Raw genomic sequence first — 16947 nt, forward strand, 5'->3', positions numbered from 1 at the left:
CACTGCCTTGAGCCACCCGGCAGTATAAATGATGGACGCACCTCATTTAACCTATTGCCAGGTCGTGTGCGGTGGGGTAGAGTGTGCGGGTACTCCTAACTCTTCCATAACATCTGCCCAGCGTGGAAGAGTAGACCAAATTACCCTCTAGAGGGGAGGGGATCTCGACAGCTCCAGCTCGTGGAGGCCCTTCTGCGAAAACAAGCAAATGTAGGGCAGCACCCTCATCTTATACCTGACGTCAGAATGATTAATCCGTTCACGATTACAATGCGTCGCTTGTGCACCACATTTAGAATACGTCTGACTTTCAGTTCCCTTTCCACTTTCATTATTATCATTATTAAGTCACTGCAACTGCATAAAACATTTGCGTCGATCTCTGGCACAATAAGTGACCTGGAGGACAGCTATGAACGTGGCTTTACCTTCATCGCAGTAATTACCAAATCTAGACCTTATTGCACTCCAAGCCTAGAATTCTGGAGCGCAGAATTTTCACCATTTCACAGACGCTTGGGCGGGGGTGGGGGAGGTCCGCTTTGACGGCTCGTAAAAATATTAAAACATTTTGCAGCTCAGGTCACACATTCCAGCTGGGAAAAAACCGCCACCCACTGTCAAAAACAAATCACTTTAACCCATTCAAGAATCAAAGCCTCGCGTTTCCACGCGGTCGTAAAGGCATCACTCTGATGGGAGAGAGCAGGGCTTGGGTGCTCAGCTCAGGGCAGTATGAAGCAGTTCCTTGTGGCTCGGGAAAATTCATAGGGGGGACAATCCCCAACTGCAGCCGGGTTACCCTGCTCTCGTTAAGGAGCATAAGCGATCACCTTGCAACGGCGGCTTTTGTCTAGCCATCGAACAAAGATGGTCACCGCATCGCGTGCTTTCGGCCGTAAGGAACGCTCTTCCTTCCGATATTAGGAAGCCACTGGAGCTATGCACTTTTAAATCATCTAGATTGAAAACTAATTTCTTTGGAACTGATTTTTTGTGTTGAGTTTGTTGTTCTTCCCCCGCTCCTCCAATTAGCGTGGTTAGTTATGTACAATGCGAAAGAAGTTCAACATACAGTACATATAATGTGGTCGGCACAGGGTGGCCGAGTCCAGTGGCTCACTTCAAGCTGCTGAGCCTTAGCAGCTGATGGCAGGGGCCCTGAATGATCAGCTGGCTTACCCATCAGTCGTCGACATTGGTTGCTTGCAACACTAACACACGGTGTCTGGAGTGGCGGATCCCAACCTTTCCAGATCGCGGATCCACTGCCAACCCTCAAAAACGTTTCAAAGACCACGAAACAGGAAAAAAAATACGGTGGCATTCAATGATAAAACCCCGTGTCTCGGACAGTTCCGTGGAACACTTCCCATGACCCTTCTGACCACATGGTAGGAACCACCGGTGCAGAGTATGCAACAAAATTATCGATGTAACTCAGAAGCATCTTTTGATTTAAAGCTTTCGTGACTGCAGGGATTCATATTCTTGGTTCTTTCGGTAAAGTCAGAAGCAACTGTTTAGAAGAGCGAAACCCTTCTTCAACAAAGTCATCATATGTTTGTCTCACGGTCTTGGCATTATAGTTCAGGGCCCTAACTCGATCCAAACATTGCAACCGTAATGAGCGTTGGGTAAAGTCAAACATGGTAAGGTTTGCTGAAGGATGTGACGCCTATAGTTTGTTTTATATTGCCGCAGATGTTAATTTTCTCACTGCTCCGTATGATTGTGTCATGGTCAAGTTAACTATCCACAGCGGAGCCACATTTATTGAACTGATTCTAAAGATAGGGGTTTTTCAAAATTGCTGAGATTACTCATCACTGTGCAAATGCAGTAAACTGACACACAAGGATACAAAGAGAAAGATCCCACGTATAGTTTTAAATAGACTATTGGGGCTTGCGAACACCTATGAAGGCCGGCATGGCACACGACGGGGTGGGTGGCCAGCACCACGCTCAGCCGCCTTTATCTCCTCCATAATGGTGACGTTTACGCACTGCACAAGGTACTCATTTGAGGCGGAGTCGACCTCGGGGAGGCCCAGGACTGGTTCAAATAATCGTCACTGTGGCGTTGGCCATGAGCAGGAATCCTACTCGAGTCGCTGGGTTCGTAGCACAGCACGCTAACCACTGCACTACCGATCCCAATACACAAAAGGATTGACAGAGACACTGGTGTCTATGGATAAACACGTCACTTTACCGAAAGAACCAAAGAGTATGTGCCCTGTACATGCCGAATCAGATTATTTATTATCGACGGAGGGTTTTCGCAACCAAACGTAACATTGGATTCCTGAGAATAGGTTTTCCCCTTGGATTCCTCACTAGCCAAACAGTGCAGAAAGGAGTGGTACCCACACAGAACCCGAACACAAGCATGAGCCTGCTACCCATTCAGGCACGATTATTTCGATGTTGGACCATTAAACTCGCATGCACACTGTTTCATTCACCTGCATCACCATATTCATTCTCACAGGCAAGTGCATTGATGAAATTAACTGGCTTCTGCTTGCTGATAATTGCCGATATTACAAAACGTATTCAAGACTATTGAAATTTCACAATGACATGGAAGACTTGAACATGAAGGGCTTTCATTTGACAGAGCTCTTATTTATTTTTCTAGGCGAATACATTTAACTTATATTGGGTTTACAAAAAAATAATAAACGACATCTAAAAAGGAATAATGACAAATGATCAGCTTCTTTGGATACGTGTGAACACTTCTAAAACGAATCCCTGTAAAACAAATTGCAAAGCTTCACACACAATCACGTTTGCAACAATACTGCTCTTCAAAAATATATTGCTATTGTATAGAATTATTTTGTTCACAACGATATACGTATCACAAATTACACTTCGGTATGATCTGAGCATGTTTTTTTTTATTCCAACACAAAAGCAGCGCTGAGGGATGCGATAGCTAACGTGGCCATAAAGCCCATGGCAACCCAGTCAGCGAAGGTCACTCAAATAACTGTAAAGTCAGGCATCGGGAGAAAAACAAGGCAATATAACCGCCACTGCACTCGCTAAAGAGCTCTGAGACTGTGCGTGGCTTTCTGCATCGGTCGCGTGAGGCTTTCATTCACCAAACTGCTTTGAACTGCATACTTTTGGGTGAGGTGGCAATTTAGCCCATGTTATATGCGACTCCCCTAATGGATTAGAGAGGCGACCATCGTCCCAAGCACTACTGTCACACATTGTATACATCTCCTCGAATGTGTTACCATTATTCTGTATGTTCAGCATACAGATGCCGGTGCAGACAGGCGGCACATTGGTTGGCGCACCGCACGACAACCCCCGGCGAACCGAGCTTGATTTCCAGCCACGGTGAACATCAGTGGTGAGTGGTATCTAACTGCTTCTGGGCGCCCCACCCCCCCCCATTCCTTCACCGATCAACAATGAATATGGTCAAACAATCTCCTGACATGGCGTGGGAAGGCCTTCATCCAGCAGCGGATTGACAAAGGAGCTACACATTTTTTTATGCACTCCACACACACACACGACAACAAAGTTTGTCGATTTAAGTTTATAGACGACTGTTCTGCGGCAACTGCTACTGGCGAATGCATATTAAAGACAGCGTGGTATACGAGGGGGTGATTTGGTCAGTGGCATCACGCAGGCCTCAGCTATCTTCATCTCTCAACAGCGTTCACATACACGCGATTCCGCTACGCATTATTTACCATTTTGATTTAAAGCTTCGTGACTGCAGGGATTCATATTCATATACTTTACCGAAAGAACCAAGAATTTGATTTACCATGTTTCAATCCCCATAGATTTGAATGGGATGTTTCCAGAGCACCTCCGATTAGCACGGTTGGGTACGGTGCAAAAAAAGTTCAACATACACGTAGGTACATACATACGGATAAAAGTCCATTCCATTGAATGGAGAAACAGGAATCACCCTTTGAAATAATGTTGATTCTTTGAGACCCTATGAATCATTCAGCCACTAAGAATGCCCATTCATTTCCATGTTGAAATTCCACTGGGCCAGCCAAGTCCCATGGGCCTTCCCTTTAAGCATAAATGCCACACCAGGCTCCATGCAGTTCCAGTCCTTCCAAAATTCCACCGATCCTAGAAGCCTGTTAATAAATCGAATCACTAATCGAGGCTTGGAATTGGAAGAATTGCCCAGCACTAATGTACATCCACGTACAGTATCCTGTTTGTTACCCCGAATTTAAAATGAACTAAGAGCCCAATGAGACGAAGCGTTTCTTCTTCAAGGAATACCCGAGTCCCATGAGAGACATGCCTGTGTATCGATAGTTAAAATGTTATGTGCCATAATATTGAGGGACTGTGTATTGTTTTGGTGTCTGGGACTGTTGTTGCTTTTGCCGCCTTGCCCAAGCTTGCATTCAGTGTTGTAAAATCAGACTCATAGAATGTACGTCCTTGTATTTAGTGACTTGCTTACAAGTTTCTCTATTTTGCACTCCGATCGTTGTTTTTGTTTGTATTGTTTGTCGTTGTAGCTTGCTGACCCGCCCCATACTGGATATTTGTGAAAAAGAGCTTCATAGCTCATCGGATTCCTCCTCCTGCAGTCTAAATAAAGATTCTGATTCTGACACGCAGAGCACAACAAGTACAATACGGTCTACTTGAGTACAAAACGGCGCAGAACAGTGCAAACATCGTCCAAATGAAAAATTACAACTATAATATTTGAAACTAAATATAGCACATGATTATAAGGTAACGAAAACCTACATTAGTACCCGATAAACATGGAACGTTAGGCCGACATTAGACCCACGGTCCCAACCAAGTGCCAACGTTGGCCCAATATTGCAAATTTACCGGGTTTAGGCATCCAAAAATCGAGGTAAAGTATTCAAAACATATTTCAAATACACGTGAACAATGCCGAAGGAAGAAATCTAACAGGTGTTTTAAAATGTACTGGTAACACAATAAATCTCGACACATTCGTCAACAGCAACTGCCTTAATATAGAAACAAAGTTCCTGAACGGTACACCACAGATGCAAGACGCTGATGCAGTATGTTCCACGTGTGAGAAAATGAATGCGGGCGTAACAATTCGATGATTCGTCAATACCGTATTGATTCTCAAGCTCACAACACCATCAAATTGCACACGTAAGACTTGATGGATGTTGACTGAACCAGCACGATGGATGAAACGGTGTGACGTAACGGTTTTTTTGGCACGTGCCATGACGGGTACTGCAAGACCTGACCATGTCCGTCCACTGCTCGCCAACCTGCCATTGACTTCAAGGTTGTTGAACGACTACGTTATAAGGTAGCACTCATTACACACAAAGTCCTTGCCACAAATGAACCACAATTCCTTGCTGATCTCATCAAGGAGCACAAACCAACACGCGAACTTCGCTCGTCCTCGTAGCAGCTTTTGGCTAGCTATCGAACAAAAACAGTCACCGCATCGCGTGCTTGCAGATGAGCTTCTGCGGCCGTCTGGAACGCTCTTCCTTCCGATATTAGGAAGCCACTGGGACTATGGTCTTTAAGATCTCGATTGAAAACTCATTTCTTTAGAACTGATTTTTGTGTTTAGTTTGTCGTCCTTCCCCCGCACATCCGTTTAGCACGGTTGGCTACGTACGGTGCAAAAGAAAGTTCAACATACATGCATGCATGTACATACGTAACCCCTCCGCCCCCAGCCACTAGAGGCCGCTAAATTCACCGCAATATTAAAACGAAGAATAATGAAACATATCAAGGCCCTGATTCCCTGACACGTGCAGCTAATCATCATCCACCTCGGGACCAGAGGAGCAAACGTGAGAGAATTCGTCACATGTACTGCTGCCTTTTGGAATACGGCACAAACTTTTTTATTTTTCTTAAAAGTCGTCCACCGTTGCTGTGGTTTACATGGGCGTCATTTGTAAACACAAGTCGGTACAGTCATTTGTATACACAGATTACTGCACCGTATGTGTAATGGGGTGTAATGACCTGTAATGGAAACCGGCAGCGCTCAGACGTGTCGGGAGAGCGCAGGGTGGGTGGGATGAGGCAGCTGCTACGCCCTACACGCCCCTCGCGATGGCAAAACATGTACTTCATCCCTCAGCGCAGTCACCATCATCGCCGTTATTCTTTTCATGGCACCTTTCACATTCCGAAACGTCCCAGGTCCATAGTTTCCTCCGTCTATTTTAATTGAACCTCTTTCCCGCGCACACCCTTGCCAACAGGGCGCAGAGCTTCCCAAAGCAAAACGTTTCGGGTTGGTTTGAAATCCACGAGGCCCCGGTGTCGTCTCAGCGCACCCTTGGCACGAGCACAGCGGGCGATGTTCCCACCGGCATCTTAAAAGGCAGAGAGCCCCCTGGCAGGAGCCTGCCAGTCACACGACTCGCAGGCAGTCAAGCAGGCTGTCCCCAACCACGTGTGGCCATTGAACCTCCCATCGTTAACGCTTCTACGCCTCTGTCGAATGCCAGTGACAAGACCGCAGTGACCATTTCCTGCAAAAGTCCTCTTCCCCGAATTAAGCACAGCAGTATTCCTCATGTATACACAGATAGATGGGTAGGGATTGCTGATTAGTATATATCTATATTTTATTGTTTAGGGCCCTAAGTCACGAGCGTTTACGCGGTGTTCCCGCACAGATGGACTTGGGTCGAAGACTGTGGAGAGGGAGGACTTGGAAAGCAGACCCCACCAAGTGGGACACATGCTTGTCAATCCACTGCTGGATTAAAGCCTCTCCACACCTCGTAGTCACGTGGATTGTTTGACCATACTTCCCCACCATGCTGATTAATGAGAGTTGGTGATTGCGGGGAGTTGGGACTGGTGCAGATATCCCTCGCTGCAGATGTTAGCAATGGATAGGAATTAAACTCAGGTCGCTGGGCTCTTATAGCAGAGCAGGGCAGTGCTTGAAGAATCCAGGTCGCTGGGTTCTAGCCATTGTCACCACGCCACATCATTAAGTGTATACAATCATACAGCATTTTTCACCCTTGATGTGTCTGTCTGTGGTAGCACCGTGCAATATGAACCAACTCCGAGATATATCATGGATAGAAGCCTAAACTTCAAGCCCCACATTAAAAAAAGCATATCTGTGGAAAGATCAAGTCGAGAATTGTCCTCCTCCATAAATTTACAGGAACGACCCAGGGGCACCTCAGGTGATGCGCTGCGAACTGCTGCCGTGTCACCGATCTCCTCAGTCGCAGAGTCACTGCGCTCCAGCCTGGTCTGGGAGCTCGTACACAACACTCCTGGATGCGCACTTGATTAACACGACGTGCATTATAACCGGAATGCTGAAAACGACGTCAATCCCCCTGGTATCCTATTTCATGGGGATCATCCTGCCACCAAATATTCACGGAGATATATAAACCCCAAGAGATAGTTTACACGTTGTCTTGCCAACGACAACCTTACTCACAAACCCTCAACACTATGCCTCGTCCCCGACTCCTGTCCCGATCCCCCTTCTGGGATCGCGCTGTCACCATCCTAGAATCTCACCCAGATGTGCAAAAACACCGGTGAACAGAGTGCAACAATGTGGATGTCGAGAACAAAACACGTAATTCGAGACCCAAACATTGCACCGCCTGACATTGACATTCCTCAGAGGCACAGCTCAGAACCATCAACCGCATCAGAACCGCATCAACAGGCCGATGCGCACATCACCTTCATCAACAGATAATTAAAGACACGCGCCACAGTGCGGACTGTGGCCAAGCAACCCAAACTATGGAGTATACAGTAAAGCTGCAGTGGAGGAATAGCAAAACTACACCAAGTCTCTTCTGAAGCCCTCGTGTGGCAAGTCGACCTCCACATTGATATTTGGCTCCTGAACACATTGGCATACGCAGGAATGAAATCGGGTAAAAAATAAAACAACAAAAATCACGACGTTTCGGCCACAACACAAGTGGCCTTCATCAGGTGAAGGGACCAGACTTGTCTCGAGGACAGCGCTGGAGTGAACAATGGTTGCTTAGCAACAGTACTTAACTCAGCCCAATTGGTCTCTATGGTCAAAGACGTTGTACTGTCCCCTGACGATATCCTTGTCAGCGTCGATGTGGTCTCTTTGTTCACCAAGGTCCCAGTACCTGATACCATTAAAATAATTGAAAATTTTGTCCAACATGGACTAGACCCCGATACACCTGCACTGGTTAGGCACTGCCTCAACAATACCTACTTTACTTGGAATGGCTCCTTCTACAAACAAAATGAGGGTACCCCCATGGGATCCCCCTTGTCACCAGTGATAGCCAATATTTTCATGGAGAAATTTGAATCAGACGCCATCCAGACTTCCACCTTCAGACTTTCCCTGTGGAAGAGATATGTAGACGACACTTTCGTCATTTGGCCACATGGCCTCCCGGCTTTGAACCTTTTCCTAGACCACATTAATTCCAGACACCCCGCCATCAAATTCACCATGGAAGTGGAGAAAGATGGCAAGCTGCCATTCTTGGCTGTTCTGTTTGAGAGGAGACCTGATGGCTCATTGGGACATTCTGTCTACAGGAAACCCACCCACACAGATTCCTACTTGAAACCTGATTCCCACCACCACCCAACGCAAAATAATTATCTGATCAAAATGTTATACCACAGGGCTCATTGCATTTCGGGCCAACACCACTTGACCAGTGAATTAAAACATGTGCATCTGGCCCTCTTAAGGAATGGATACTCTGACCGTACCATCCGCCAAGCTGTTTCTCCCTCCATACAGAAACAACCACTTGATACTCCGATCAAAACCATCACACTGCCATATACAGCAGGCGTTACTAAAAAGATCTCCAAAATTCTAAACAAACACAAGATCCTGGTCCAGTTCCATACAGTACACAAAATCCGTGACCTGATCCCTTCCGTGAAGGATGTTATTCCTGACTTACAGTACCCCGGAGTTTACAGATTGATCTGCACCTGTGGTGACTGCTATATCGGGGAGACGAAACGACATGTCTCTGACAGAATTCGCGAGCACAAATCAGATTTGAAACACGGCAGAACGAATTATTCTGCCGTAGCTGATCACTGTTACAACGCTGTGGGTGATCACGATATAATTTTCTCCGATACCAAGGTTCTTTGCAAACCCACGGGTTTTGATCAGAGATTTGTTCACGAGGCAATTCAGATTTACAAACACAGACACAATTTCAACCGAGAAGATGGTTTCAAATTAAGCAACCATTGGAAATGTTCTAAATCGAACCAAACATTAAACTAATTTTCAATGGTACAGTATATTTTTTCAAGTAGTGGTATCCCAAACTTTCACAGCTGCTTAAATTCCCTTTTCACACCATCGATATGTAAACTCCCCCTCCCCCCCTCGCCGGTCTGCACATGTTCACCTCCCCTACACCGTTCATCATGCTAAGTCCGCCAATTGAATGCAAATTTTTATGCTAATTCCTTTGTCAAGGCACCTTAATTCCTCTCACACAAGCTGAGCTTGGCTGTGTTCACTCCAGCGCTGTCCTCGAGACAGTCTGGTCCCTTCACCTGATGAAGGCCACTTGTGTTGTGGCCGAAACGTCGTGATTTTTGTTGTTTTATTTTTTACCTACGTGACTTTACCGAATAGAACCAAAGAGTATGGATCCTTGCAGTCACGAAAGCTTCAAATCTAGAATGAAATCGGGTGTTTAGAGTTGCATAATTTAGCGGAAATAGAATGGCACCGGGTCGCCTCCAATCCGCACCTCCAATTATTAGCACGGCTGGCTACGTACGGTGCGAAAGAAGCTCAACATAGATGCAACATATCGCCTGACTCATAACTAGTAGGATGCCACTTCTAAAGGTTGTGACTTCATTTCCCAGACGCTGACTCGGCCCATCATGAAATATATTTATAAAATCGAGTTCCACTTTGTGGGAAGTAAAGTCAAATCGGAGTCAATCCTAAGGAGAAATTGGTCCCAACTGGGCGAATTACACTTGTGAGAACTGACTGTTGGCATCACATGCATACGACATGACAATGATTTCCTAACATCACACTTGGGCTAAACGAGACAGAAAACACTCAAAAACAACAAAAACGAGATACGGTTGTAAAAAATACAAAAATGATAAATTATCGAAACATATCACAAACTCAAGTCATGGCAATTATTTAATTATCACATGCCTAGACCCAGCATAGGAATGTAGAATCTTTGCCACCAATAGAGACAATCACAGCAACTCAACTTGTTAGAGCAAGCAAACACTTTGACTTAATTTGATAATTTAATTTGATAACTCTCTTGTGCATAGTTGTATCCTTTCATGTTGATGTAACTTGCTGACCCGTCCTACCGGACATCTGTAAAAAAAAAGAGCTTCATGGCTCATCGGATTCCTCCAGTGAAAATGCAGATTATGATTCTGAGTTCTCACGTGCGCTATTCACAGGAGGGTTTCTCCACAACTGATGAGGCTGGTTGTTATTACCCGCGAAACGTCGTACTCGAATTGTACATTTTGTGGGTTTACTCTCTCCAACACAACGGTGTTCTTAACTAGTAAATCACTGGCACGTTTTACGTGAACAACATTACTAATTGGCTGTGCCGGGTGGTGGGGGGGGTTTAACGACACATTTATATTGATGCGATCTAACACATAAAAAAAAACCTCTATTATGAATAATACTGGTCGTGAAAGCCTGTTAAATTCACAGTCTACTGCTGGTGCCCCTATGCCCCCCCCTCCCCCCCCCCACATTCACGGGGGTGTGAGCTGAACATGAACTGGGAATCCTGCCGAGGCGCCTTCGCTTGGCTCTCCCCCGAGTCTCGGGCTTATTCTGACGAATGCTAAGAATCCCAAGAATCTCAAAACAGCCTCCACGTGTAAGCCAACTCCCAAGTGGCATCCCCAACTAAGCAACCAATGAACAACCGCTGCCTTCGACGACACAATGCAGACGACAAGTGCCTTGGGTGTTTGCTTCAGCACAGTAGATGCTTCACCAACGCTCATCTCGTTAAGCCACAAATTAAGCACAATATTTTACAAAGTTCAAAGACGGATAGAATTCCTGGATGAGAATGGTTCTGATGCAGCATACACCACGACCAAAGTGTCACTGGCATAGCTAAGTAATGTCCTTATGGAGCCGGCTGATCAACGATGATTCCCTTCTCGGTCTTAATTTTGCGAAAGTCCGAATCTTAATTTCAACAATTTAAGACCGCTGCTGTAAATTCACAGAGCGAATGACCAAGGTAAAACCTCACCGTCTAAGGTGGCGTGAAAGGTATATGTTACTTCACCGATCGCGATGTAAAGAGCTCAAGTTTCACAAGTAGTCTCTGCCAATTCGTCACCAATTGATGCCCTTCGTTTAATAAAGATACAACACAGACAACCTGGACTTCAAAAGTTCTCCCGCCCCCTCAATAGCTTCCACAGCATCTATTAACCTTTTTTTTAATCTGTTAAGTCACCAATTAAAATAGATTCCATTAACCTGAGTTGGATGGCAGAAGGCCAGGGATGGCATCAACAACCACAGCACGCGTTTCCCAACACCGCCACCGAAATTGGACTCACCAAAGTGGACATCTTTCATTTTATCGTTGTGGAGTTCCATTGCGTCTCACCATTCCGCAAAACAAATTTTTTTGCTTTTTTTGCTGAAGATAAAAGAAGCCACCCCCCCACCACCCCCCTCCACGCACAGCAAACATACACTAAACGAAAAAAGTAACTCCCGTCCGCTAGGCCTACTACTTCACTTTCTTTCCCCTCTCTTAACGAAACCTTCCACGGAGTTTCCGTTTTCGTCACGGTGCTCGCTCGCACCGTGCCACCTACGCTGCCGATTTTCACCGCCGAAAACGTCAAATCGGCGGGTCGTGTCAGACAAGAGTCGGAGGAGAGAGAAAGAGGGGTGGTGGTGGTGGGGGGGGCGAGAGAGCGAGAGAACGCTCAGGGATCAATAATTTGTGTGCGTGTGTGTGTGTGCATTCGCTGTGGGGGCAATAACATTAAACAAACATTGCCGTTGAACGCTCAAGATTTTTTTTTTCTTCTGAGCTCCGCGTGCGTGAGCGGGGCACACCTTTGTTTTAGTTCTGCCGGCATGCCCCCCACCACCACCACCACGAGAACGGGCCGACCCACTCCGCCTGAACACCCCTGCCGCTCCACCCCCCCCCTACCCCAGTTCGCCGGTTAAACAGTGGTGGGTTTTTTTTCGCTCTCCCCACACACCTTGTGGGACTGCGGTGAGCACACACAGAATACCCACGGCCCCTGTTCGCACCTCCTGCCTGCGACACCACCCCGCTCAGCCGCCCGGGCAAGGCGGCGGTGGCGACGTCACGGGGGCCCGCGTCTCTATTCTTTGGGCTGTCAATTGGGCAAACGACAAACACTTCACCACCACACCCTGCTCCGCAAGCCACACACCCACACCCCCCTACATAGCTCTGTGGCAGCCCCTGCCATCGACAACCGCCGCCCCCCCCCCCTTCTTTAAGGTTCAAACGACAAAGTTTGCACCCCCCACACACCCACCTCCAAGCCGAACCAACGTACGCACGGTGGAATGCAAACAGCTTTTATTCCCCCAGGGAGACCTTGATGTTTAAAATGTAACAAGCCCACGAATAACGAACTGCTGTTGGAAACCATTTGTTCCCAACAAAGCAAATATGAATATGACCGCGAAATACGCCGCGCGCAGAAAGTGGCATTGGCAATGCGATGCAAACGCGCATGCCGAGTGTTGTGTACACCACTGCATCAAGCGTCGTGTGCAGCCTATGCCGAGTATCGCGACACACGGCGTGCGTAGAGAGGTTTCATCCATTCACGGACGAGGCGATTCCCTAAACCTTTCTCACTCCGCTGCTGGATGCAGGGCACCCGGTCGTCCAGAGGACGCGCAGGTGCTTTGCGTAAGCTGCAATCCCGGCGATCCCATCCAGTCTGACTGAGAGGACCGACATCGCCACATCGCTCACATGATAAGCACCTCCCCACGCCGCATCTGGCTCTAAATATAGCATACACCACGACTTCATATTTTACCACGCTGGTCAGTGTGGGTTGGGAGTGGGGCAATGACCCGTCAAGATTTGAATCGCCACCGATGTATCTCATGGCCGAGAATATCGCCAGGTTCCTATGCGGTGTGTGTCGAACCAATGTGCCACCACTGCACCTCTTGGTTATTAAAGAATTACAGTCACGCATACAGCACTCAATTGCCCCTTCTGGGATCACACTTTTACTATCCAAGAATCTGACCCAGATCCGGAATATCTATATATAGCTTTTTTCAGATGCGACCTGGCCACAAATTGAAGCTCAACAAAGTGGCTTATCACGTGGAAATTTACAGCAGCCAAATACTCTGAATGCAGCATGTTTTTAAATGTGGAGGGAAAAACCAGAGGACCTGGAGAAAAATCCACGCAACCACGGGGAGAACATGCAAACTCAAAATATAGAGGCTTCAGGGTCAGGATTTAACCCACGACTTCCTGATTACCAGGCGAGGTAATTCACATCTCGTCACTGCGGCACTCCTGGAAAGCATTTGTCTGACGGCCCTGAGGATAACGATGGACAAAAATGTTATTTCATATTCATATGCAGAGTTATTTATTTTATATGGACTTGTACCATGCAGTTTAACACGTAGGCTTTCGCGACCAATATTATTCATAATAAAGGTTTTTGGGTTAGATCGCGTTTATTTATAAATGTGTCGTAACCCTCCACCACCCGACACGGCCAATCAGCAAAAAAAAGTGTCACGTTGACAAAAGACAAATAATTCACTACTTTAGCCCACCGGTGTGTTGAAGAGTGAATCCACAACATTTACAGTTTGAGTACGACGTTTCGCTGGTAAATACATCCAGCATCATCGGGCATTCTGGCGAATTGCCCGATGATGCTGGATTCACTCTTCAACACACCGGTGGGCTAAAGTAGTGAATTATTTGTCTTTTGTCAACGTGACACTTTTTTTTTGCTGATTGGCCATGTCGGGTGGTGGAGGGTTACGACAACTTCATAAATAAACGCGATCTAACCCAAAAACCTTTATTATGAATTGTACCATGCAATACATGGTTTTCGCTACGGGTCATTAGCAGTCAGCATACTCTTTGCATGAGCAGTAGTTGGCAGGAGTGCTGTCCCATTGGGGGCCCTAAACAGACATTATCTTTGGAGCTTCCCCCTTTTAAGGTGTAAACTCCTCGCGAGATGATTTAGATATAGACAAATAAATAAAGATGTTGTACAATTACAAAAAATGTGGGCAAAAGACAGAGGTGTATGAGATCAGGGAAACGAGATGTTGACAAGAGCCAGAGATGTCGTGACATGAGAGCTGCAGACAAGATAGAAATGGGAGATGAATTTGGCTTATTTTTTTACTACAGCTGCTTGTTATTTATGAGGATTTGACTGAGCCAATATTAATGCGTCCATATTGTGTTTCATGAATCTGGGGCACCTTTTCGTTTTTTGAGGCACTAAACATGTGCTTAGATTGCTTACGTGTCATGCAAACACTGAATTAACCGTGGTATGTCTCCACTGATGGAACGGGCCTCATAATTAAACCTAGTTGCACAATTGGAAAAAAAATCCGTGATATGGTCGTGGCACTGGAAAGTATTGACGCCAGTTTGGCATGCGAGGCTCGGGCAACATGACAACTGCATATTCTTTGGGTCTTTCAGTAAAGCCACGTAGATAGAAAAAATAATCAAAATAATAACCGGGTCCGTGAACATAAGGCAGATCTGAAACACGGTAGGACCAATACCTTAGCCGTGGCTGATCATTATTTTAATGCTGTGGGCACACACGAAATTGATTTTGCCAAGACGAAGGTACTCTGCAAACCCACTGGCTATCAACAAAAGATTCGTTCATGAAGCCATCCAGATATATAAACACACACAATTTCTACCGAGAAGATGGGTACAAACTGAGAAATCATTTGAAGGACATTATTAACTAGTTTAGGTCATAACTGGCTGTGATGTTCCTATTCTACCTACCTATGTTAGCAGTTATTTTCGACTCTCTGAGTAACATTCACTAACACAGCCACCATTAGCTGTGTTAGTAAATGGCGGCTTGCCATTCTTTTCCACCTCCATGTGGCCACTGCGTTGTCCGAGCTTCAAATATCTTACATTGACATGCTAATCTCTCACAATACAATGGCCACCCCCCATAGATGCCCCGCCCATCTCTAAACCATTTGTAAACAGCTCGTTGATTGGTGTAGACCTACTGCAGGTTACGGAGACCTCTAAACCTTTATAAGCAGCCTGCCTCGGCAGATTTACCCCTCTTTTTTCACCTGAAGACGATTGCTTGTGTTGCGATCGAAACGTCGTGATATTGTTATTATCTTGATTATTTTTTCTATCCACGTGGCTTTACGGAAAGACCCAAAGAATATGGATTCCTGCAGTCACGAAAGCTTTAAGTCACGACAACTGCATTTTCTCTCTCTTGTGCAATGACTGGGCGCTTGGCCCAGTCATTTACGTTGAATAGATGATGTCCTGACATCTAAAAAGCGCACACTCATGGCATCTACCCTAACCTACCGAGCAATAGGACGAACCGAACCGTCCTGCTGGAAAATTACTCAACAAGGAACAACGAAGGCAGCCGATGTCCAACTGGCCGGCTAAGGTCGTGTGGCTCATCTTGGTAAAGTCAAAAGTCGGCGTTGTCGTGCTCGAATGAGCAATGCGACGGTGTTCGTGTGTGACTGCAGCTCTGATTCAGTGGTGGAAATTCAAAGTTTCCCGTAACAGAGGCAAGAATCCAAAGGATAACCACTGTTAGACTTACTCACAAGTCTCTATGTCTCTTCTCTTCTGTCAGTTGTCACGTGGCAGTTGATAAAACTGAATACTTTTTTTCCACTCTTACTTTATCTCTGGCCATGGCAATCTCTTAATTTAGGCCTAAGACTTTCTCTTTTGGGTTCTCCTTGATGCCATCAACCCATCGACTATAGCAGTACTTATTTAATTAATGTTGAATAGATGATGCGATCTGTCGACTCCCTTTACATATTTGAACTCAAGTTTTGCACCTAATATTGTGAGTCCAAAAAGTCAGATTATGTTAATTTGAGATCCAATTTTTAAGGTGTCTCACAGGCCAGTGTGCTTGCTGAGAGGTGGCACTCAGGAGTATAACTATCCTCCCCAATGAAAGAGGTCCTTTATCAACTGGCTGTCACCTCACTGAAAGTTTATGCGTTTTTTTATCCAGAACACTATTTGGCCATCTTATGGACTGAAAAATTATGTTATTTATATCTCCCAGGTCTGGCTGGATTAGACTGTCCCTATAACTGTCCCTCGTTTATTCACACAATAAAAAACCTCTGAACACCACTGTCAACCACATAATTGTATCCATGTGTGATCTCAAGCAAGGCATGGTGTACACAGAGCTAGTAAACCACACACAGACATTCACCTGCGGGGCCAATAAAATTCTCGACGACAGCAAAGTAAAGAGGCCGCTGACCTCGCCATGCATTGGGGGGAGTGGTGGTACAATGGTTAGTGCACTGCATTATGAACCTTAGAATCAGAATATTTATGCTGGACGAATCTAATGAGCTATAAAGCTCTTTTCCACAGTTGTCCAGTCGGGGCAGGTCAAAACAATACAAAAGTACGAAAGGAGTGAAAAGTATAGGAATGGTAATAACATTAAAAATATACAAATAAAACTAAACAATTTGTTTAATGTCACCAGGTGAGCTATTAGCTTCTTTTTTCGGAAGCGACCTGGCCACAAATAATAGCTCAACGAAGTGACTTATCACGTGAACCTGGCAAGCTGAGATCCATTTCTCAGCCATGGGTAA

General features: G+C 45.8%; 1 protein-coding gene across 3 annotated transcripts in view; it reads right to left on the reverse strand.

The window, feature by feature from the left end:
• Positions 1–11942, reverse strand: part of LOC116944115 (hepatocyte nuclear factor 4-gamma-like) — a 91102-nt gene extending 79160 nt beyond the window's left edge. Inside the window, exon 1 of one of the 3 annotated variants that reach the window (XM_076068312.1) lies at positions 11622–11942. In XM_076068312.1, the coding sequence (XP_075924427.1) occupies positions 11622–11661 (40 nt within the window). In that variant the 5' untranslated portion in view covers positions 11662–11942. The remainder of the gene's footprint in view (positions 1–11621) is intronic. The other 2 variants (XM_076068311.1, XM_032957546.2) reach the window with 2 other exon arrangements.
• Between the last annotated feature and the right edge of the window lie 5005 nt (positions 11943–16947).

Source organism: Petromyzon marinus, chromosome 20 (genome assembly GCF_048934315.1).
Source record: "Petromyzon marinus isolate PM22_M1 ecotype Great Lakes invasive population chromosome 20, UKy_Petmar_22M1.pri1.0, whole genome shotgun sequence".
Lineage (NCBI taxonomy): Eukaryota > Metazoa > Chordata > Hyperoartia > Petromyzontiformes > Petromyzontidae > Petromyzon > Petromyzon marinus.